We start from the raw sequence: 21,531 nt of genomic DNA, 5'->3' as shown, positions 1-21,531 counted from the left end.
TATTATTATTATTTTTTATCTAGCAACCCAATATAGAATCCCAACCATCACCGCTCCGTCGTCTTCAACCCCACATTGGCCATTTTCATCATCACTGAAAGCAATCAAAGATCAATCGAAACCAATTCTGGTCAAACCCATTTCCGTTTTTGTCAATCTAGATAGACTGGATGAAGATCACGGCGTTGTTGGTGCTGAAATGCAACCCGGATGGATCATCCGATCCGGTGATCCTCGCAAACGCTTCGGACGTGAGCCATTTCGGCTACTTCCAGAGGTCCAGCGTCAGAGAATTCATCGTCTTCGTGGGCCGGACCGTAGGGAAACGTACCCCTCCCAACCAGCGCCAATCCGTTCAACACGAAGGTCCCATTTCTTATCTCCTTATCGCCACTTCTTTTGGCGTTTCAAATGATCGCTTATTTTGTTTTACGTGAATTAATTTATGTTTTGATGAGATAAATATCGTTTTCACCCATGTACTGTGCTTGGTGCACATAGCATTTCTCATTTTGTTTTTCATAATTGGGTTTCGTTAGTTCTGGTGAAAATTTTAACGACCCGCTCTAGCTGATCTACTTAACCCTTAACCTACCTACCCTAACCACATGGCTTCGAAAGGTTAACCTCGAGTTGCACCGTAGCTCCTCGCGTTTGTTCATATTTGGCCCTCATTTCCCATTTCCCACCAATGTGGGATAACTTTTTGATGGGGCCACATTTCTCATTTGGTTTTTCATAATTGGGTTTCTTTGGTTCTGGCGAAAAATTTGGAAGAACTTGTGGTTTTGTAATAGGGTTGGGTTTGGGGGGAAGTTTGGATTGGGGTGTGGATTTTGAAGCTTGATCCAAATCTTAGCAGTAGTTTTGTTAAGAATGAGGCTCTGAATACTCAAAATTCAGCACTATAGAGCATCATCCCATAGACCCACATTTGCTTTCCGAACCTCCAATATTTCACATTCCTCCGTTATCCATTGCCTCATGTCCTTTCTTGAGTAGCTTCAACTTTAAGCTTGGCGTGCTTTCAACTGGAGGGCTGTTTGATTACTTCTCAAATCTCTCTTTAATCCCTTGACATTGTAACCCATCTATTTTCAAATCTTAACTTATTGCGCCCCTGTCTCATGTCACCATTGCCAGGCAAAATGGGCATGATCAGAAATGATCCTCAGAGAGCTAACTGAACGACGCCCGATAAAAGATCTTTCCAGTCATTAGAGATCATGAACATATATCAGCGCTTATTAAGAGAGAGGTCCACCAACTCCAAGTCTGTGATAAAGGAGGAAAACTTCCTCACAGCCACATTCTTAATATAACACCGAAATGAATTACCACATTAAATTCACCTCCCACATCAGAAACGGCATTATGCTGGTTCTGTTTTGTGTGGATAAACTAGGGTAGTGAAGTGGTGAACCTCCTACGACTTCAATGAGGTATATCTGTCTTTCAAAAGCAGATTAGTGAAGCTGATGCTCAGAGTTTTGTTCCATCTGTAGAAACGTGTTTCTACATTTTGGCATACATTTGTGTCAAGATAATTTTTTGTATTGGCTTAGTTGTCTTTTGTTTGCTGGTTTCGCAGAATACAAAGTACATTCGTACTATAGGAATGGCCTTTGTGCAGTGGGTTTCATGGACGATCACTACCCAGTTCGAAGTTCATTTTCTCTGCTTAACCAGGTAATATCACATTTTATGAGTTCATATGCTTTCTCGGGACCACATTTGATTTTTTGCAGATGCTTAGTTCTTGTATGTTTGCATTTTTTTACTGACCAGAAATAACTTGGACCATCATCTCTTAAGTATAGATTGTAGACAATGTAGAGTGGAAAAGAAATAGACACTTAAACTAATCTTTTGCTTTGCATGATTCTATTTTGGTTTGGAATCTATTTTGGTTGGGAGGTACTAACTAGTCACAGGCCAAACCCTCCTTAGGTGCAACGAATGCAAAAGCACATCGAAGCATTTGATGATGTTTCCTGTGAAACGTTGATAATCCCGTTTGGCAATTTTGAACCCTTCCTTCATGAGTGCTCATTTAGAACTGTTGCCCAGCTCATTTAGAAATTTGAATTCCTTGAGTACCTCCAGCCAGAGTTATTAGATGTTACTTATCCGTTTTCACCTTTCAATTCCAGAAATAAGTTTCTTGAAGTATAGCTTGCATACATTATTGAGAAATTTGTCCATGTATATTGCTCTTTTTCAGGTCCTAGATGAGTACCAAAAGAATTTTGGTGATTCATGGAGAGCGGTGAAAGTGGATAATACTCAACCGTGGCCCTATTTGAATGAAGCTCTTGCCAAATTTCAGGTGTCTACTAACTTTGCTTTAAGTTGGGACAGCATATTTCTCTCTTATTCTTTTTTTCAGCGCAAGACATTTTCAGTTGCTTTTGTGGTCCTTATGCTGATGATGAACTGAAGCAATTTTTTCTTATTTGCCTTCCAATTCCTCAGGATCCTGCTGAAGCTGACAAGTTGTTGAAAATTCAGAGGGAACTGGATGAAACAAAAATTATTCTTGTGAGTGGCAAGTTAAATTGCGGTTGCTTAAGGATCTTCACACAATCATGGTCCTTTTGCTGTTTGCTCTTTCTGATTTTAATGTTGCATGCTGATAACTTTGTTTTTGCAGTGTCAATTGGATAGTTTGATAGCAGCTGATGCCTTATTATTATTATTATTATTATTATTATTTTCATTTGATCAATTAATAGTTGTTGATGATGTCGCAAATGCAAATGCTTAAGATCTAATGGGTTGTGGTGTTGTGCATGCTCACTTTGTTGTTGTCTTGTTGATGTGCTCCTTTTTATTGGCAAACTTGCAGTTTTATTTGTCACATACTATTTTCGACACACCAGATTGTAATGATATTATACAGGTTCAGCAAATTTGCATAACATACTTCTTGATCTCTGTCTATTTAATAAAATGGGAGACTCTTTTGATCTTTATACTCATGGCATACTTCATGGACATGTTTTGGGAACCAAATTTTGTAGATATAGCTGAGCATCAATTATTTTTAGCTTCAGATGCATTCAGCGTTTTGTTGTGTATTATACAGATGCTTAGCTTTGTTGCATACTAATGTTCATATTCTGCACTTGTACTGACCCAGTCCGATGTTCTTTGCCCCTTTTGCTCCTTAAATTGACTCGTGGATCTTCCTTGGGTACAGCATAAGACCATCGATAGTGTCCTTGCACGTGGGGAGAGGCTGGATAGTTTAGTTGAGAAGAGTTCAGATCTGAGTGCAGCTTCACAGGTTATTTCCATATCTTTACACATACTGCGTGCATTTGTTCACTATCTCATCATTGCTTCTGTTTTCACAAGAATATTCAATTTCAAATTGTGTGTGGAACTTATATAGTGTCTTTACTGTTTATTTGAACAAGCCAGTGAAATGCAAAGGTCCAAATTGGAAAACCCCGGGTATAGAATTCCACAATAGTCTAGGGCCTAGGCTATAGCTATGTGAATATCTGCATGATTAATAACGAGTGAGGAACTAGTGTTTGCTTGGCATTTAGGTCATAGATTTCGTACTAGATGTATCTATCTGCTAGGAATGTCCACCCAGGAATATGCACATTGTTTCTTATGGATTTCCTGCTGCTGGTTTTGTGTAAACAGATGTTCTACAAACAGGCAAAGAAAACCAATCAATGTTGTACAATATTGTGAGTATTGTGAGCATCCGAAGCGTGGGGGCTATCCCATGGTGGCATCTCCTTGTTATGTTGTGAACTTACTAGGATAACGAAATGGTCTGATTGTTGCTTGTTGATACCATTTATTGATTTGTTATTGCAACAGAATCGGATTTTTAATCCTGTAACTTGGTTTTTAGATTGACGAATGAAAGTGAGAGTTTGAGACTTAAATTGGATATGGTTTTCTTATCCTAGCACCGGTGTTTTCACCTTTCATGGGAGTTATGGTTTACTTTCTTCTGTTACAATTCATCTATCTACTACTACTACCCGTACAGATTTGAAGTCGTAAAATGAGTAATCACAAATTCACAATGTTATTATGCATGCATTTGCTATGAAATCACTGTCCAGCTATCTATAAGCTGCTCCCATCATCTCTTTTGAAAAACTGGATTTGCCCTCCATCTGTCAGTTATGGTTCCTCTCTGTCAGTTATGGCTCCCTTCCAGCCTGATTGACAAGGAATGGCTTCTCTGTACGCGCCATGAAGTCCAGGCCACCGTGGACCCCACTTATCTTCGAGCGAAAAATTTAGAAAAACCTGATGACTTTGGGACCCAGGGCCCTGATTCGGTTCTTGTCCCGAGCTCGAAAACATAATTTGAATTGTTCATCGTTTAGGGATGGACCACTGCTTGCAACCATAATGTGTATTAGAATAAGAATGCCTCAAGCGTAGGGCTAGGTCGGTTGAAAGCATAATAATTCCCGGAAGTACGGGATCGAATCCACAGGGAACGCATCCATAATTTGTTTCGGAGATTAGCTTGCGTAGAGATTTTAGCGTTTGGACTGCCAACCAAACTTCGGCGTCGAGTCGGCCAACTGAAGGATTTAGTTAACTAGCTACTTAACTTAACTACGGCCTTTTTACTGGAGATTAAACTAAAGATTAGGTTTATGGATAATTAACACCCATAACGTAAGGATAAACTCAATTCTTCTCTTCTTAACAAAGGTGATAAACATGACTGGGGCTCTTTTGGTTCATTTTGACAAACACAAAGAGGAACATAGCTCCAAGCATCAAATGTAGCAAATAACTTAGCCCTTGCCTACATTTGATCAAAGAGATTAACACCTCTAAGTTTTGATACATAAAATTAGTCTTAAGCCATGTTTAAGCTAGAAAATGAGATTTTACAAGAGAAGAACAAGTCACATCCTTGGTTACGGGATGTTAACCATCCCACAACCTAACCTTACTACACTACTCACTCATATTGAAAGGGGCAACAAAATGAGCAAGAGTAAACTTAAGGAAAATACCAAACATTGAGTAAATTCGAAACAAACACAAGATCCTCTTCGAGGATGAGATTCCTTACAACTTTAATGAAGGTGAAATACTTCGAAAGTAAATGGATCGTACCTAAAAACCTTGCTCAAAGCATAAATGAAGAGAGAGGTGGGAGCTCCATTAATGGAGGTAGAGAGAGAAAGTGCAGAAGATAAAGATGCCCTACATTCAGACTAAGGCTGGTATATATACCCCATTTACAAAAGATTTACAAAAATGCCCTTAAAATGCCCGCGCAGGAGTGAGGGATCGATCCCTGGTCAGGGGGGGATCGATCCCTAGTGCCACTGGATTGTTCTGCTGAGTTAGGGGATCGATCCCTGGACAAGGGGGGATTGATCTCGGTGGCCACTGGATTGTGCTGCTGTCGTCGGTCTTCGGTTGCTCCGAGTCTTCCTCCATTGCTTCGGATACTTCGTTAAGGACTCGGTATGACCCCTCCGGCTCCTCAAATACATCAAGCACATCCGAACTCCTCCGGGAATTCTTAGAAGCCTTGGAAATCACCCATATTTACTCCATTTACCTGTCGCTCAACAAAAACACACCTTGCGCGCAATATCAAGCAAAAAGGGACGATTATGCATGCAAGTGTGACAAAACGGTGTGAGATAAGCCTAACAATTTACACTAATCAAGGCTTATCAATCACAACCTATTAGAAATAAGTCAATCGGATATCGTCGACCTAGTAAACAAAAAACATTTTTCTTCGGTAAATTAACTTTAAATTCAATTGCACAAAAATACATATCAAGTTGATTCGATCTGTAAGCTACTCATACCGTTCACCTTGATTTTTATAAGGTTGTTCGCATCTAGATTTAATCAGTGAATGATTCGGGACGAGGCTCAAATTGAGGGCACAACAAGGCCCGACGTTAGAGTCATAATAATTATGTACAGTAACATATATTTCTTAAAGATCAATGTGACTACATAATGGAGAAAAATTGATTTTTTTTTTCATGAAATGATTTACACAAAAACTCACAACTTTTCAAATTATGCCATAGTGGATTCCGAACGAGGTCACTAGAGGTGAAAAAATAAGTAAAGATACAGATTTTGTTTGTGCCCGTTTCGGGTCCCGGAAAAATGATCGGAGCCGCTCATTTTGTTCAAAACATTTCGATTAGGGTCCCTATGAAAAATCATCTCAATCCGATATCGGAAAATGTATTTATGAATCATCCAACTTTGCTTCAAAATTTAGGCAAAATTCTGAAGTAAAGTTGGATGATGCATAAACACCCTTTCTGATATCGGATTGAGATGATTTTTACAGGGACCCTAAATGAAACATTTTAAACAAAATGAGCGGCTCCAATTATCTTTGCGGGATCCAAAACGGGCACAAAATCTATCTGTACTCGGCTGCTGTACAGCCATTGCTGTACCTGCAGCAGGTTCCGAAAAAATACCGACTACCACATGAATGTGTTGTCTCCATCCACTCAATAGCTATTCCACTAGAACAAACTACAAGGGTGTCGGCAGCCAAGAAATCACATCCGTTTGAAAGAAAAAGTATGGATAAGCCTTGACTAGTTGCAAGAAAATGTACCAGTTACATCAGGTAATGGGAGCCCATTTCAATCAGGCTACAAGAAAACAATGGGCAACACATAGACAACAAGCCAACAGGACAAAAGGGTCACAAAGGTAACGTCCAATGGAAGACATTCTTGGTACCCAAATATCTGAAACATCCATTTTACCCAACACAAGGAAACATCCCAGAAACTTCACAACAAAGGAAACTAAAACCATGCACATTCACACACAAACTGTTCAAAACTTAGATACTCATGATACTACTCTCAACCAAGATTTTGCAACTAGGGTTTTAGGCCCTTTATTTCCATACTTCATTATAAAGACTTCAAACGCCAAGGGTTGGGTTGGGTTGGGTTGTGCCACTGCCTATTTCCCTAGTAGGGATTTAATCCACCAAATGCCCTTTGAGTCCTTGGGGCCTTCATCTCCCTCTGGTGGGAGTTCGGTGTGTGTTGTCTTGTGAAGCTTGCTCACATCATAACCCTCTTCTTTGGCCTTCTCCACAAGCTGATTGTAGATCTCTTCATCAAGATGGTTCTGTCTGCATAGTATCTAGAAGAAAATAGCACCACCCCAAGATTTTTAGTAAGCAAGTCTCAAACCAAATTTTGGGTAACAAAAACAGACAAAGCTACTAATAAAAGTGCCAATGCAATGTTTGGTTCACTAGAATGAAGGCAGGAAATAGAATGTTCACTCCCTGAAGATACTACATCCGGCATTTGGTTCGTTGATGTAATTCCATGGGGAGGGTCAAGAAACAACCATCTCATTCGTTTGCGAGAAGTCATTCCAACAACCAAACACTACCCAAACATACCTAACTTCACTCCAACAATAACTTGAAAATGGATTACCAGGTATCTTAATGGTTTCGTTTTGCAACCAAACTCTGACCAACCATTCACTCATTCAGCCAGTAAGAATTTTTTGCACAATTCATGTTGTGTAGCATTACTAGACAATAAGTACCTATGGACAAACAGGGATAGCTCAACAGTCTCGTAACCAAAACTATGAACGAAATCAGAAATTTAAACAAGAGAAAATATCCCCACGAATACCACATCTTTACTTTATTTTCCTTTCACTGCCCAGTACTTGAAATAAGGCCCCGATTAATTTGTCATAGTCTCATAGATTTCTCGAATATAATTTCCTAGGATGAGTAATCCTACCAAACAAACCCAATACGGCAATACCACATTTCCAAACATTGCATTTTCGGCATATTTCTGTGATTTCAATTGTTTGAAGAGCAAGGACAACCGTAATCCCTCCATACACAGATACCTAAAAGCACCTAAGATGAGATCACAAGGTTTATGTAATCCGATGCAATTTTTAACCCAACCAGCTAAAATAAATCCAACAAAAATGTGTGAGAATCTCAAAATACACAAATTTCGATGTACGATCATGCGGATCATATGGCCATAAGGACACTGACATTGCGGAATATAGAATTCAGGACTAATGATATCTTTCTTGTTTCGGTGATGCAGGGTGTTTGGGCCAGCTTGCGCACACTTCACACTAATCCCCTAATTCCTACCGCCCCTCCCACGCCCACATCAGTATATTCACACGCTTGTGCGAAGGTGAGGGAACCTGAAGAGTGAGCAAACCCTAAGTCTCAAGTCAAGACCAGCAAGCCAACCTTCAGGACAGATGATACAACGCCCATAAATTGTGCAATTTAAATAGGAGTATGCCGTATGTATTCTATTAACAAATCTAAAGAATCACATACATAGCAAGTATTTTATTATCAAAGGTAACAAAGTACTCCAACAAGACATAGAAACATACCCAAAGATATTTCCGGGAGGGCTGGCCAATCAAAGCATACCGATAATCAGAATCAAGATACAGAATCCAGTAATCTCCAACAACAGGTATGATGGGAAGGAAAGGTGGAACATAGAATTTGACCTTAAGCTTGGCCTCCTCACTCTTAGGGTCAGCCTTATAAGCAGTCCCTTCAATAGACACTCTCTTCCCATCACTCCAAGTCTCATTCAACACATTCACAGTAGACCCATCTTCCTTCAAGGTGTACGTAGCCCTTGTGTTGATCCCATTCTTGGGTTGAAAACTTGATGGGAAAGAGGCTATTTCGTACCACCGACCCATGTACCTCTCTAGGTCTACACCCTTCACCACTTCCATCTCTTTCTTGGCCATTTTTGGAAAAGAGCGGAGGAAGATTATTTGGGATTTCGAGACATGTATGGATGTGTATATATATATATAGGGAGAGGGAGAGCTTTTCCCACCCCCTGACACCACACCCCTCCCGGTCCCACACCCTTTTCCCGCTTTTACCCTCCCTTAGCCTTTTTAATTACCTCCCTCTGTCATTTTAATTGGCTCAGGGCTTTGCTGCGCACAGTAGCCCCTAAACGGCAACGTTTGGGTTATAAAAAATTCTCACCATCAATTTGCAATCCTATGGAGCAGCTAAGACAAAATTTGATTATGTCTCTTTACAATAATATGATCAAAATAAAAAGATCTTCACACCCGTTCAAACGCATTAAAAATTGAAGTACTTAATTTTTTAACCATATTTTTTAATATATAAATGGTCTAAAAAAAATTAAGTGCTCAAATTTTCACTCCGTTTGAATCGGTGCAAAGATCTTGTTATTCTAATTATATTGACAAGATCTTTGCACCGATTCAAACGGAGTGAAAATTTAAGCACTTAATTTTTTTAGACCGTTTATATATATTAAAAAATATAGTTAAAAAATTAAGTGCTTCAATTTTTAATGCGTTTGAATGGGTGTGAAGATTTTTTTTATTCTGATCATATTATTTTAATTTATTTCTTTATTTAATTACTCATATCTTTTTAAGGCCTTTCAACAAAACACCTTAAGAGTTATTATTTAGTTCCAAGACTCTCTAAGGATGTCCATTGAAAGGCTTTGAAACAAAAAATTTATTACGACCATTTAAGATGAAATGATCAGAAAAATAACAACTTTGAACCGGTTCAAACGGATTGAAAATTGGAACACTTATTTTTGTAACTATATTTTTTAATCTATAAAGGAGAAAAAAAGGAGAAAAAAAATAGTCGGATAAATATGATCAATTGAAACACTTTTTTTTCTCTCTTAATTACTTTACAAAATCTAGAATTAGACTTGAACCTATTGTGTAAGAAAGAAAGAACAAATTTTTTAAATGTAAGAAATAATAGTTTGATTAGTAATATGGATTGAAAATTGAAACACTTATTTTTTACACCGTTTATATATTAAAAAATAGTTAAAAAAATAAGTGTATTAAAAAATTTACTAAGACCATTTATGATGAAATGTTTGGAAAAATAACATTTTTGTACCGGTTCAAACGGATTGAAAATTGAAACATTTATTTTTTAAACTATATTTTTTAATATATATATACATATATATAAAAAAAAGGAAAAAAAAAACAGTTGGAAGGAAAGAACGGGAGGGGGTAATAGAAAAAAAAAAGGAAAGAAAAAAAGAAGAATAAAAATTGGAAAGAAAAGTTTTGGGGGTAAAACGGAAAAGGAGTGGTGGGGTCGTGGGGGGTGGGGGAAAGCAGCTCTCTTTTCTGCGGGTTTTTGTTTTTCTTGATAAGGTAACGGGCCTAGGGTCTGTCAAGCTTGATAGGTGCAATTTTAACGTGGAGAAATGAGGGCCTTTCATGCGGTGGGAATGGATCAACACCAAGTCTATAGGAAGTTACCAATGGGTGTACGAGCACCATCTTTATTTCACAATTTTGAATATACTAAGGAGGTGTTCGGTTAAATAAGATATTTGACTTATTTTTTTATTTTTATTTAATTTTTTTATTTGTATTTTTTAGTTTTTTATCAATTTTTTTGGAGATTATTATTTTTTTATGATAAGAGGAATCTAAAAAGTAAAAAATTAGGATCGAAATCTAATTTTTTTTAATAAAGACGAAAAAATTGGTTTATTAGCTTATTTTTGTCTTTGTTAAAAAAAATTTGGTTTCGATCGTTTTTGTTTACTTTTTAAATTTCTTTCGTCATAACGAAACAATAATTCCCAAAAAATTGGTGAAAAACTAATAAATGTGAATTTTTTTTGAATAAAGACAAAAAAATAAACCATTTGACTTTATTTAGTCGAACGGCCCCTAATTGTATTTAGATTCACAATTTTAAATCTATTTTGTATTCAGAGGCAATACATCGTTTGTCAGTCATAGACCTTGTGGTTGGAGAAATTATGAAATCGGCTTTGATAAACTCAATAAAGTAAGGTAGTGGTGTGCATATTTTTCTATTTCTATGTATACGGATGAGTCTGGAATAATTTTGACGCAAGTGAGCATAATAAGGTCGGATGGTTACAAATACATATTGATGAGCATCAAGTATTTTGCTTAGGGCTGCTCAAAAAATCCAATGAACCGTGAAATTGGTCCGGACCGAATCGATCCGTACCTTTTGAATTTTGTCCGTGGATTAATGGTCCGGACATGGATTGAAAATTTAGAAAACCGTGACTCGCGGTTCGGTTCACGGATTTTCATTACGAAACTGTGGATTAACCGAATCGGACCATGAGATATTTATTTTATATATAAATAATATATATGTGTGTATTTATATAATAAATTGTTAGTAATGTTAACACTTTTTTCCACCAATTTTAGTATTTTATCTTAATAATGGGATATAGTGTAGATATACATTAAATATAATAAGTAAATCGTAGTTTTTTCGTAAAAATTACGAGTAACCTTAGTTGAGTTTCAGTAGTTCGTTTCTTTTATGTTATGGAATGTACTATAATGATACAATCATACTAGTGTTTTAGATTCTTTTGAATTTGATTTTTGAAATAAGCCTTTGGTAGTTTATGTAACAAGTACTTTCCAGTGGTGTTAAAGTTAATTCTGAATGTAACATTTTTCCCTTTTATTGTGGGGAAAATCCGTGGACAAAACTGTAACCGATCCGTGAGTCACGGATCGGATTGGAACCGGACCGTAGGACTTTTGGTCCGGACATGAATTTCATTTTGTAAAAATCGTGACTAGCGGTTTGGTCCTCGAATTCTTAAAAATCCGAACCGAACCGGACCGCGAGCAACCCTATTTGCTCATAAAATAATTGAACTCGAAAATGAACTTGACCCCGAATTCGAACAGTTTTGTGCTACAGGCTACAGCATATGATGTGGGATTGGGCTCAGCCTCTTCAGATAGGCCCAATACGGCAATTGGGATCCCATCTTATCTGGGGTTCTCCATCTAGACCAACCCATAAGTCCTAGGGTATATTTACTCGAATACAACGATATCGGAAAATATTTAATGCACAAATACACACATGAATCGAACGATTTCAGACATAATTTGTATCCAAATTTGTGTTTCTAACTTTTAAATCTATGTTCCTAGACCTTTCCTTTCTACAAACCACTGAATTATTGGACTCAAAAACTGAGAAAAGTAGGGTAGCAGTTGGGGAGAATCCCATCCTTCGAGCCTTCTGTTTGTTTGTACTGTACCTATTTGGCGTCAAGTTATCAGAGCTAAAAGCACAATGCTCGTGGTCGTGGCCCAGTTTCTGTCCCTTCACAAAAAATAAAAGTAGTCACTTACATTACTGTAAACTCTTGGAACTGAGTGACTTCTTTGTAGCTAAATAATTGGACTTTGTTCCTTCAATTGCGTTCTCTGCTTGCGTAGTGCAAGATATAATTGGCCGTTTCTGGGCCTATGGGCTTACAAATATCATTCAAAATGTTTTGACGGTAGAGTTTATTAGGATGATGATTACTCGTACAATAACTAGCTATAACTTCGCAATTAGTCCGACTGAATTATATAACTAGCTATACAAGGGTAACTTGTTATGCCCTTTCAGTGGGCCTCGTCGTGAACCTTATTCGAACCGTTTCGTTCAAAATCTGGCACGTTAAATTCAAATCATTCGTGTATTGATAATCCATGAACTAACCACATTTGGCACTTCCTGTAGGTAGATGAAGACAAGAGGCCAGTTGGCCCATGCTCCAGTCTGATGGCAAAAAGCTCACGGATTCACCCTCATCCACGCTAAAGAACTTTAATTTAGCACAAACTCCACAAAAAGCCAACGTAAAAGAGATGGTGGGAGTACAAAACAACGTACTCGTATTCCAATTATTCTGAATCATTCTCACAGTAAAAAGTAACAGAGAGGGAGAAGAGAGAGAAGGAGAGAGCATGGCTTCATCTTCGCCCTTCCTCTTCCTAATTCTCCTCACCATATCTTTAACAATACCAAGAACACAATCAACCCCAACGTTCTTTCCCAGGTTAACAACGTATCAATCTTCTCTGCGGAAACAAGACAAGCCCTCAAAAAAGCCAGAGATTCCATTCAAGACCCATTACTTTCCTCAGCTCCTAGACCATTTCACTTTCCAACCCCAGAGCTCCAAAATCTTCTACCAAAAGTACCTCGTCAACAACCACTACTGGCGCCAAGGGGGGCCAATCTTTGTCTACACAGGCAATGAAGGCAATATTGAGTGGTTTGCGGCCAACACTGGATTTATGCTTGACATTGCCCCCAAATTCAATGCTCTTCTTGTCTTCATTGAAGTATGACCGTGTTCTGTTAAGTAAAAAATCACCATCTGGGTTTCTCTTAAAATAAGCACACTCACCTTTTTTGTTGCTTTTTTTCCCAATATAATTTGCTCTAACTTTGATGGGTTTTGAAGATATTTGTTGCTTTGTTATCTGGGTAGTCATGGAAAATTAAAGAATTGAACCCAAGTTCCATAATCTCTTAGTCTTTGTTTGTGTGTGTGATATTTACTTACAGCATAGGTTTTATGGAGAATCGATGCCATTTGGGAAGGATTCCTATAAATCTGCAGAGACACTGGGATACTTGAATTCACAGCAAGCATTGGCAGACTTCGCAGTTTTGATTAGGAGTTTGAAGAAGAACCACTCTTCTGAGGCATCCCCTGTGGTTGTCTTTGGTGGGTCTTATGGAGGAAGTAAGTTGAGAAACAGTCCCTTCGTACACACTCAGTTTTTGGTATTTATGAGATGATTTGGTCTGACATTTGGTTGATCTTTGAGATTGTCCTTGAGGTTTTGTGAAAATTTGGATTCTCCACATTTTTTTATGCTTTCCATTGTTGACATGGATTTTTCTTGTACTGGGAGCATTTATTTCCAATAATATGTCACACAGCCTTTGGACAGCAATTAATGCCATTCTTTGTTACTTCTTTATCATTGTTCACAATAATACTCTCTCTCTCTCTCTCTCAAACAGTGCTGGCTGCTTGGTTTAGACTGAAATATCCTCATATGGCAATTGGAGCTTTAGCATCTTCAGCCCCGATATTGCAGTTTGATGATATAACCCCATGGTCCAGCTTCTATGATGGTGTAACCAAGGATTACAAGGTCAGTGTTGGAAAACAAACTCTCTCTCTCTCTCTCTCTCTCTCTCCACTAGTGGTGATAATTAATGCACATGTGCAGGATGCGAGCTTGAATTGCTATGAGGTGATCAAGGGGAGCTGGCAAGAACTGGAAGCTCTTTCAGCTCAAAAAGAAGGGTTGGCTGAACTCAGCAAAAATTTCAGAACTTGCAAGTGAGTTCAGTGATAAAAATCGAAATCGAAAAAGAGTAGGGAAGAAATGGATAGCTATCTTCACGGAATTTTAATGTAATTCCATGTCTATGCACCCACCATGTGGAGTTTTCTCCTCTTACTTAATTCTTAACCGTCCCATGTAATAGGCTTTTAGTAATTCAACTCAACAAGAGTCACAGTTCAAACTCAGAAGGCCTCAAGTGGAAAAAGATGTGTGAATCTTGAACTAGAACCAAAAGCTTTGAGTTGCAAATGGTGGGTCAAACGAGTTTGTTTGTAGATACGTAAGACATTGAATCATTCTTTATCAGTTTGGAGCTCTTGGTTCCATTGGGAAAGAAATGGTTTCTTATATCTTTATCTACCAAATAAAGTTCTTGTGCTTATTCTATTGTGATTAGGTTAAAAGCATGTTCCCCAACATAATGAGCTTTAGAGATTCATAGCTTTTACTTAGATCACATGTTTGAGGGAAGGAAAATGACTCTCCGGCGGAATTCTGAGCTGAAATGACTAACGTGTAGTAATGGCAGTTGATGAAAAGTCAAATGCGGTCACAAGTAGTATTCCTTGTTCGATTATTAATTTAGTCCTTTGTTCAATCTCTTAGATTTACGTGGATAATTTCTCCGAGTTTCAGGAACCTTCAGTCCATGTACTCAGTTCGAAACTGGTTATGGGAAGCGTTTGTTTACACGGCTATGGTGAATTACCCAACAGAAGCCAATTTCATGATGCCATTACCTGCTTATCCTGTGCATGAGGTACGTCTATTGCAAGTTCATTGCATCAACCAAAAATATTCCAAATTTAGTTTCAGTATCTTCAAATGAGAACTTTTCTATTTTGAATGAAGATGTGCAAGATTATCGATGGAATCTCACCAGGAGCTACCAAGCTTAGCAAAGCTTTTGCAGCTGCAAGCTTGTATTATAACTATTCCCGGTCAGAAAAATGCTTCAATGTGGAAAATGGGACTGATGCTCATGGCCTCCATGGTTGGGGCTGGCAGGTAAATAGTTAACTCAGAATACAACACCACAAATTGTTTCTGTTTAAGTAGATTACTGAAAATGGGCTATGTAATGTGACGTTTGGAATCGTCAAACCAGTTTTCAAATGACTACTGATACAAGGCTTTGAATGCCAATTAAGACATCATGGCATCGTAACGATGGAGCCAGTCCATGGTAAACAACCTGCGATTGTACACAAGTTTTCAACGGTGTTCCTTCTTTCATAGCATGCATGTTGTACGAAAATTTCCTTCAGAATTTCATGTTGCTGTGTCCAAAAAATGTGGAAAAACAAGAACATATTTTGGGTACTTGTTTTTCCAGGCATGTACGGAGATGGTAATGCCAATGATTTGTTCCAATGAAAGCATGTTTCCTCCGTCTTCCTACGATTACAAGGAGTTTGCAGAGAATTGCTGGACGAAATATGGTGTTACGCCTTGCCCACATTGGATCACTACTGAATACGGTGGCCATGTGAGTTAAAAGGATTTCCTTTTATCTTTCTTCTTTTCCATCTCCTTCACAAATGTCTTATCCTGCTCCTTGTGGTTGCTTCAAAGATGGAACTAAACAAAAGTCCATTTTGTACTAGGTTTTTATCCAAATCGTCATCTCTTTTCTCAATGTTTCCTATGAACGCAGAGAATCGAGCAAGTGCTAAAGAGATCAGGCGGCAACATCATTTTTTCCAATGGAATGCAAGACCCTTGGAGCAGAGGCGGGTCAGTTCAACGCAATTTAAATGCTTGAATTTCGATCACATGTTTACTATCATTGCACTTGTAATTGACAAAAGTGTCCGATCAATTCTTTATCCAGTGTGCTGAAAAACATATCAGCTACGATTACAGCGCTCGTGACTGAAAAAGGTGAGCGAGCTAGTCATCTGTTCATCAGTTTAGGCCTCCCCATTTCGCATCTGTCGAAAGATTTACTGACTGCGTTTAGCCTATTCTGATCCTTCGTTAAATTTTCACCATTTAGGGGCTCACCATGTGGATTTCCGGTCAGCAACGAAAGAAGATCCGGAGTGGCTGGTTCAGCAGAGGAGACAAGAAGTGGAGATAATTCAGAAATGGATAGATGAGTACTATAGGGATATTAAACAAGAACGATAAACGATCTCGTCAGTTAACTTCAAGCCAATATGCGTAAATTTTGGAACGGAGGACTTTGTAGTGCAGGGGTGCACTACAAAGGTGTAGTGTGCGATCCGAGACGTCTACACCTCTGTAGTTCACCCCTCCTCTAGAGGGTCCTCTGGTCCATTTGCTTTGCTTCTGTTGTTCGCGGTGGAGCTAAAGAATGCTTTTCATGGGATTGCAACAATTTGTTGTTTCAAATTTTTCTGCCTGTAACTAAAGCCTACACCAAAGTAGTGCATGTGCCCGTAACTGTGCCTAATCGTACTTTGTAAAGGAACATTAAAGTTTCTGGAAAATTATTGATTAATTATGATTAAAATAATACAATAAAATAATGATCATTTGCATTGATAGTCATAGTTTACAGGTTGAAATAAATAAAATGGAGGTAACAGACATGCACGAGTTGCATTGCTATCGCTATCATTTGACTACATTTTCACCATGTCGACACTGGCTCAATTATTAATTATTCTAATCTTTCAAACATTATACACACGTATAATAACAAAATATATAAGTTTGAAAAGTATTCACTTTGTGATGATTTTTTTAGTTAGTAAAATAAAATATCTCTATTGAGACATTATCAATATAAAAATTAACACTCCACTCCACTCCATATTGTCGATAAATAGACATCATACACTTAAAATATGATCATTCTTGTGAGAAAATTCTCTTAAACAAAGGGAAAAGATAAGTTTATTTATTCCTAATCCAATTAGAATGGTATACTGGGCAGCACCACAAATAGTTAAGCATATGTCGGGTGCCAAGAATGCAAAATCTAAAAATTATTTCGTGAAGAAACTTCTTGAATTCTCAATAAAAATTTACATGCACCTAAACTTTTTGCAAAATCACATTTGCGCATTATTACAAATAAGCCGACCTCAATTGATTGAGACACAAAGCTCAATTTCATTATTATTCAAATATTTTTATTTATTTATAAATATTGATTAGTATACTCTGAAAATTTTGTAGGAATTTGCTATTCAAGATCTAAAAGTTTAAAATTAATTGCTCTCAAACAACTCGTAAATAGTGGCAACCATAGCTTCGGGGGTTAAGCCAAGTGGACATAAAAACAATTAAGTGGCAAGATTACGGGTTTGAATCTTACAAAAGTTAAATATTTTAAACTTATGGTCACTGGATATTTGTTCGGTACTAATTAATAGAAAGACGTTCAAGCTGGCTAGAACATCGTTGCAAAAAAAGAGAATAACTTATTCACATAGTTAATCTATTAGTTGTAATAGATTGTTTTTGATCCGAATCGTCCGAAACATTTTTGAACGATTGAGATTGAACTCCGCAACACTTTTGAACGATTGAGATTGAGCTCCGGAACTTATCGACGACTCCCTGCCAAAAAAGTGACAGCCCTACTACTGCCAATTCTGTTCTACTTTAGTAAACTTTACTACAGTACCAAACTTTGTACCTGCTTTGCCCGGTAAAAAAATTTCTGATTCACAGCTCATAAATGTGAACCCATCAACCCACTGACTTCCTCCATAGACGTAAAACCTGTGAACGCATCACACAATGCACTAGATCTCGCACTCCAGAGAGAGAGAGAGAGAGAGAGAGAGATGTCAAGGCGATCGGGGGCTTGTTTGAGGTGTTGTTTGGTAGTTTTCGCAGTGGTATCGGCTCTGTGCGTCTCTGGTCCTGCTCTTTATTGGAAGTTCAAGAAAGGCTTAAAACATACAGGCGCTTCTAGTGTTTGCAGCCCTTGCGTTTGTGATTGCCCTCCTCCTCTCTCCCTCATCAAGATTGCTCCTGGTACCAACATCTTTTCATTGTCGTTGATTCATGTTTTTCTTCGGGTTTTTGTCGTGAAGACTCAAATTGAAGGGTACCCATTTCACATTTTTCGATTCTTAGGTCTCTTAAGCTAAACCCAATTCGAATCTCTTCTTTAATTTCGATCTTTTTGTTTTCACATGTTAATTAGAAGAAAATTCGTGGTTTTCGTCGTTCTGGGTTTCGGACCATTTTTGCTATCTCGTTTTTGCTATTTATTTGGGGGATTTTACTGCGTGATCTGCTTTGCTCTCCGATCTGATCTCATAAGTTTTGCCGATTGAATTTGTTTGAAAAATTCCGTTCCCAGTTACACCTTTGGGTATTAATTGTATCCAGTTTGATTTTATCAATAAAACGATCAAATGCTTTATTTCTTATTTCACTTTAAACCATTTCTTTTCCCAAAGCGGAAACCACAGTTTCTTCCACCTGTAGAACTATAATAATCTCTACCCATGACCAGGATGAAGCTTTGGTGAAACTAAGTGGAGGTCTGAACTGTTTGATCATCTCAGCGGATGAGTTGTGGTTTGGGGAGAAATGCCACTCGAACCTAGAGCTAGCTGGTTCTCCCCAAAATGTGTTGAGTCCAGTCAACTGGGAATGGGATAAAGGAAACCATTTTGTACTTTTCATGGAAGTCAAGATTTGGTAATCTTTTTTAATACACTGGTTTAGTTTATTGGCCACAAAAATCTTGAATTGGCTCGTTTGTGAGTTTACAAGCTCTGAAATTTAAAATAGTTGATAAATGGAGTGCTGATATAAATTTGTCCAACCAAAAGGCCTTCTTTTGAATTGAACAAGTTGCGGTTTTCACAAAGGTTGGTTTTTATTTAAGATTCTTGTTCATCACGAGAGAGAAATGAGCTTTGTTTTTCTTTTTGGTTAGGAGAGTACTTGATTAGTTCATGCAGTGACGGGAATTTCAGGTAGAATTAGTGTGGCTTTCACTATGTGTCTGGTTAACAATCCTTAAAATATTTTATATGCTAGTTAGAAGATGTCCTCTTTATCCTTTATGCAAGTGGTGCAATACATCAAAGTTTCTTTTATGCTTGCTGTGACTGAGATGTTTCCATAAATTTGCTTTGAGATTGTAGATGTAATAATTTTACTAGTCGTATGACTGAAATGAGTATGACATGAACTTCAACACTTGCTGCCTTTCCAGATTTGCGGGTGTGCATCCCCAGGTTTCAGGGGTGTGTGTGTTTGTGTCCCACAGTAGTGGTGAAGGGTTGTTTCTTTACCTTCAATTTGACCTGTCAATGGCCCATCTCCTTCTAGAAGTTTGACAGAGTGGAAATTGAGAGTCATTAGTTCTATTTTGTTGGTGTTATTTGTTATAGAACATTCTTTTTCTACTCGGTAAGTCAGTAGCATGCGATCTTATTCCATTAGGTCTCAGGGGAACTTGTTTGCGATCACCTTCAATTTAAATATAGCATCCTGTGTTATTAGTTTCCTTGTGCTTTCTAGTTTACTTTCTGTCTGAAAGTTAAAATGAAGTCTACTAGGGAGTTCGTTAATCCTTAGTCTTACATTCTATTTGGTTTATTTGCAGTGTTATTGACGTATGATTTCTTCTTTTGCAGGCTTGGCCAATCTTTCTGTTACAGGTTAGAGTTCGTCCCCCCAAACTTATCAATTCTTACTTCACTTGTTATTTCTGTGATTTGTTAACATCACGTTTTGTATTTCCATTTTTGATGTTTTATGAGGTTTATACTAAGAAAGCAAAAAGTGCATTGCCTTGTTCTTGTTCTTCCGTCCTTATGACATTCTTGTGGAGAAATACCGATTACACTCCTTTCTTTGATATCATGAGCACAGATGAAACTTCATAATTCTCATGCATAGGAGTTGTATTTGGAGGGTTGTGCATGTTTCTGCAGAAGATTTTCATGTTGTCTTCCCTTGAAAGGTATTAGAATAAGCAAGCAGGATCTTGTGAGTGAGTGTTTTGCCGATTAAAAAAAAGGATCATGTTAGTGCGATGACAGCTTAAAATTGCTGTTACGTAACTGGTCATTGGAATTTATTTATGTTTTGTAATTGTGTTATGAATTATGATCCATTTTACTTCTTGGTGATTTGGTTTAGCATGTTCAAAGTAGAAACTGGCTGAAAGTTTTGGTCATCTGCTGAGAGAGGGATAATTCCAACTGTATAGGGTTGTAGCTTTAGTTTTTGAAACTGAAAAATCAGAGGTCCAAAGAATGAGCCTGTGGTTTTTTCAGGTGAATAGCAACTGTTAAAAGGGCACAATGGCCGTACGCTTATCTCACGTGTGGCCTTAACTTAGTAGTGGCGGTGAATAAAGAATTACATACAGAGAAGGTGTACTGTATAATAAACATAGTATCGAACCTTTTGAAATCTCATTTGAGATCAAGAGAAAACAGTAGAAATTTGGAAAATCATCTCTGCTGGTGGATAAAAATTTGGTGTGGGAGTTTATTTACATTATTTGCTTTCCTCAGCCAACAGATGCTTGTTCCACCACTTATGATGTCGTTTGGCATGTCGCGCTTTCTATGAGCTCTGGCATAGCAGATGGTGGATTTTCTGTCTTTTTCTATTGGATCTTTTTCTTTGCGCGATACATTGTTTCATTGTATATTGAATCATTAAGATAACTTCTTTCTTCCACATTTTTGAAATCACGATCACTGAAAAGTAAATGATGTTTTTGATCGGAAACAGACTGTGGAGGAGATGATCCGGACCTCAAAGAGGAGATGGGAAAGCAGTTTGTGGACCTTTTGTCGGAGGAGATGAAGCTGAGGGAGACTGTTAGCAAAGAACATAACCACCATATCAACATTACGTTTGCAGAAGCCAGAAGGATAGCTTCTCAGTACCAGAAAGAGGCTGAAAAATGCAACACTGCCACGGAGACATGTGAGCAGGCCAGAGAGCGGTCTGAGGCCTTGTGGCTCAAGGAAAAGAAGGTAACATCCTTGTGGGAGCGAAGAGCCCGTCAACTGGGTTGGGAAGGGGAATAAGTTTGACACTCGATATTGTTGGTTCTGGTTCTGTTATATAGGAGTACTTGTCTGGATGAATTAGAAGGAAGCAAATTTGCTCCATGTTTGTTATCCTGTTATAGCACATTCATGATCTTTGTGCGCAAGCGCACTCATCTGTCTCTGTTGTGTAACTCCTATGTGGCCTCAAATGGCCTTATATCCATAGATCTCTATTGTCAGCTGTATCACTTGCAAATCATGTCAGTCTATTATTCCCCATTTATTCAAGTTTGGGGACAGTACTTTATGCGATTGCAGGATGTGTATAATCATT

General features: G+C 37.9%; 4 protein-coding genes across 4 annotated transcripts; 3 read left to right on the top strand and 1 right to left on the bottom strand.

Moving 5' to 3' along the window:
• The first annotated feature begins 3 nt into the window (after positions 1–3).
• LOC131320314 (VAMP-like protein YKT61) lies at positions 4–3,911 on the top strand. Its single transcript, XM_058350983.1, has 6 exons — positions 4–366; positions 1,592–1,689; positions 2,225–2,329; positions 2,476–2,541; positions 3,203–3,289; positions 3,661–3,911. Exons 1-6 carry the CDS (start codon positions 171–173, stop codon positions 3,709–3,711), a joined length of 603 nt encoding a protein of 200 aa, XP_058206966.1. The 5' UTR covers positions 4–170; the 3' UTR covers positions 3,712–3,911.
• Positions 3,912–6,709: 2,798 nt separating this feature from the next.
• LOC131320313 (temperature-induced lipocalin-1-like) lies at positions 6,710–8,872 on the bottom strand. Its single transcript, XM_058350981.1, has 2 exons — positions 8,416–8,872; positions 6,710–7,155 (listed from the first exon to the last, which is right to left on the bottom strand). Exons 1-2 carry the CDS (start codon positions 8,788–8,790, stop codon positions 6,970–6,972), a joined length of 561 nt encoding a protein of 186 aa, XP_058206964.1. The 5' UTR covers positions 8,791–8,872; the 3' UTR covers positions 6,710–6,969.
• Positions 8,873–12,732: 3,860 nt separating this feature from the next.
• On the top strand, positions 12,733–16,736 carry LOC131320312 (uncharacterized). Its single transcript, XM_058350980.1, has 10 exons — positions 12,733–13,218; positions 13,445–13,625; positions 13,910–14,043; positions 14,122–14,234; positions 14,878–15,001; positions 15,094–15,249; positions 15,578–15,730; positions 15,899–15,978; positions 16,076–16,125; positions 16,241–16,736. The coding sequence occupies exons 1-10, from the start codon at positions 12,838–12,840 to the stop codon at positions 16,372–16,374; spliced, it is 1,506 nt and encodes a 501-aa protein (XP_058206963.1). The 5' UTR covers positions 12,733–12,837; the 3' UTR covers positions 16,375–16,736.
• Positions 16,737–17,815: 1,079 nt separating this feature from the next.
• LOC131320311 (uncharacterized) lies at positions 17,816–21,526 on the top strand. The gene is made up of 3 exons (XM_058350979.1): positions 17,816–18,198; positions 19,821–19,844; positions 20,932–21,526. The coding sequence occupies exons 1-3, from the start codon at positions 18,006–18,008 to the stop codon at positions 21,231–21,233; spliced, it is 519 nt and encodes a 172-aa protein (XP_058206962.1). The 5' UTR covers positions 17,816–18,005; the 3' UTR covers positions 21,234–21,526.
• The last annotated feature ends 5 nt before the right edge of the window (positions 21,527–21,531 follow it).

Source organism: Rhododendron vialii, chromosome 3a (genome assembly GCF_030253575.1).
Source record: "Rhododendron vialii isolate Sample 1 chromosome 3a, ASM3025357v1".
In the NCBI taxonomy this organism is placed as follows: Eukaryota; Viridiplantae; Streptophyta; class Magnoliopsida; order Ericales; family Ericaceae; genus Rhododendron; species Rhododendron vialii.
This window is presented reverse-complemented; position numbering and strand designations above follow the sequence as displayed.

Excerpts from the sequence above, each read along its gene's own strand:
- LOC131320314 (XM_058350983.1), top strand. The coding sequence starts at position 171 with ATGAAGATCACGGCGTTGTTGGTGCTGAAATGCAACCCGGATGGATCA. Across the intron at positions 367-1,591 it reads CCAATCCGTTCAACACGAAG|AATACAAAGTACATTCGTAC; the intron begins GTCCCATTTCTT and ends CTGGTTTCGCAG. Across the intron at positions 1,690-2,224 it reads CATTTTCTCTGCTTAACCAG|GTCCTAGATGAGTACCAAAA; the intron begins GTAATATCACAT and ends GCTCTTTTTCAG.
- LOC131320313 (XM_058350981.1), bottom strand. The coding sequence starts at position 8,790 with ATGGCCAAGAAAGAGATGGAAGTGGTGAAGGGTGTAGACCTAGAGAGG. Across the intron at positions 7,156-8,415 it reads CCTCCCGGAAATATCTTTGG|ATACTATGCAGACAGAACCA; the intron begins GTATGTTTCTAT and ends ATTTTCTTCTAG.
- LOC131320312 (XM_058350980.1), top strand. The coding sequence starts at position 12,838 with ATGGCTTCATCTTCGCCCTTCCTCTTCCTAATTCTCCTCACCATATCT. Across the intron at positions 15,731-15,898 it reads CTACTGAATACGGTGGCCAT|AGAATCGAGCAAGTGCTAAA; the intron begins GTGAGTTAAAAG and ends CTATGAACGCAG. Across the intron at positions 15,979-16,075 it reads GACCCTTGGAGCAGAGGCGG|TGTGCTGAAAAACATATCAG; the intron begins GTCAGTTCAACG and ends TTCTTTATCCAG.
- LOC131320311 (XM_058350979.1), top strand. The coding sequence starts at position 18,006 with ATGTCAAGGCGATCGGGGGCTTGTTTGAGGTGTTGTTTGGTAGTTTTC. Across the intron at positions 18,199-19,820 it reads CCTCATCAAGATTGCTCCTG|GCTTGGCCAATCTTTCTGTT; the intron begins GTACCAACATCT and ends CTTCTTTTGCAG. Across the intron at positions 19,845-20,931 it reads GGCCAATCTTTCTGTTACAG|ACTGTGGAGGAGATGATCCG; the intron begins GTTAGAGTTCGT and ends GATCGGAAACAG.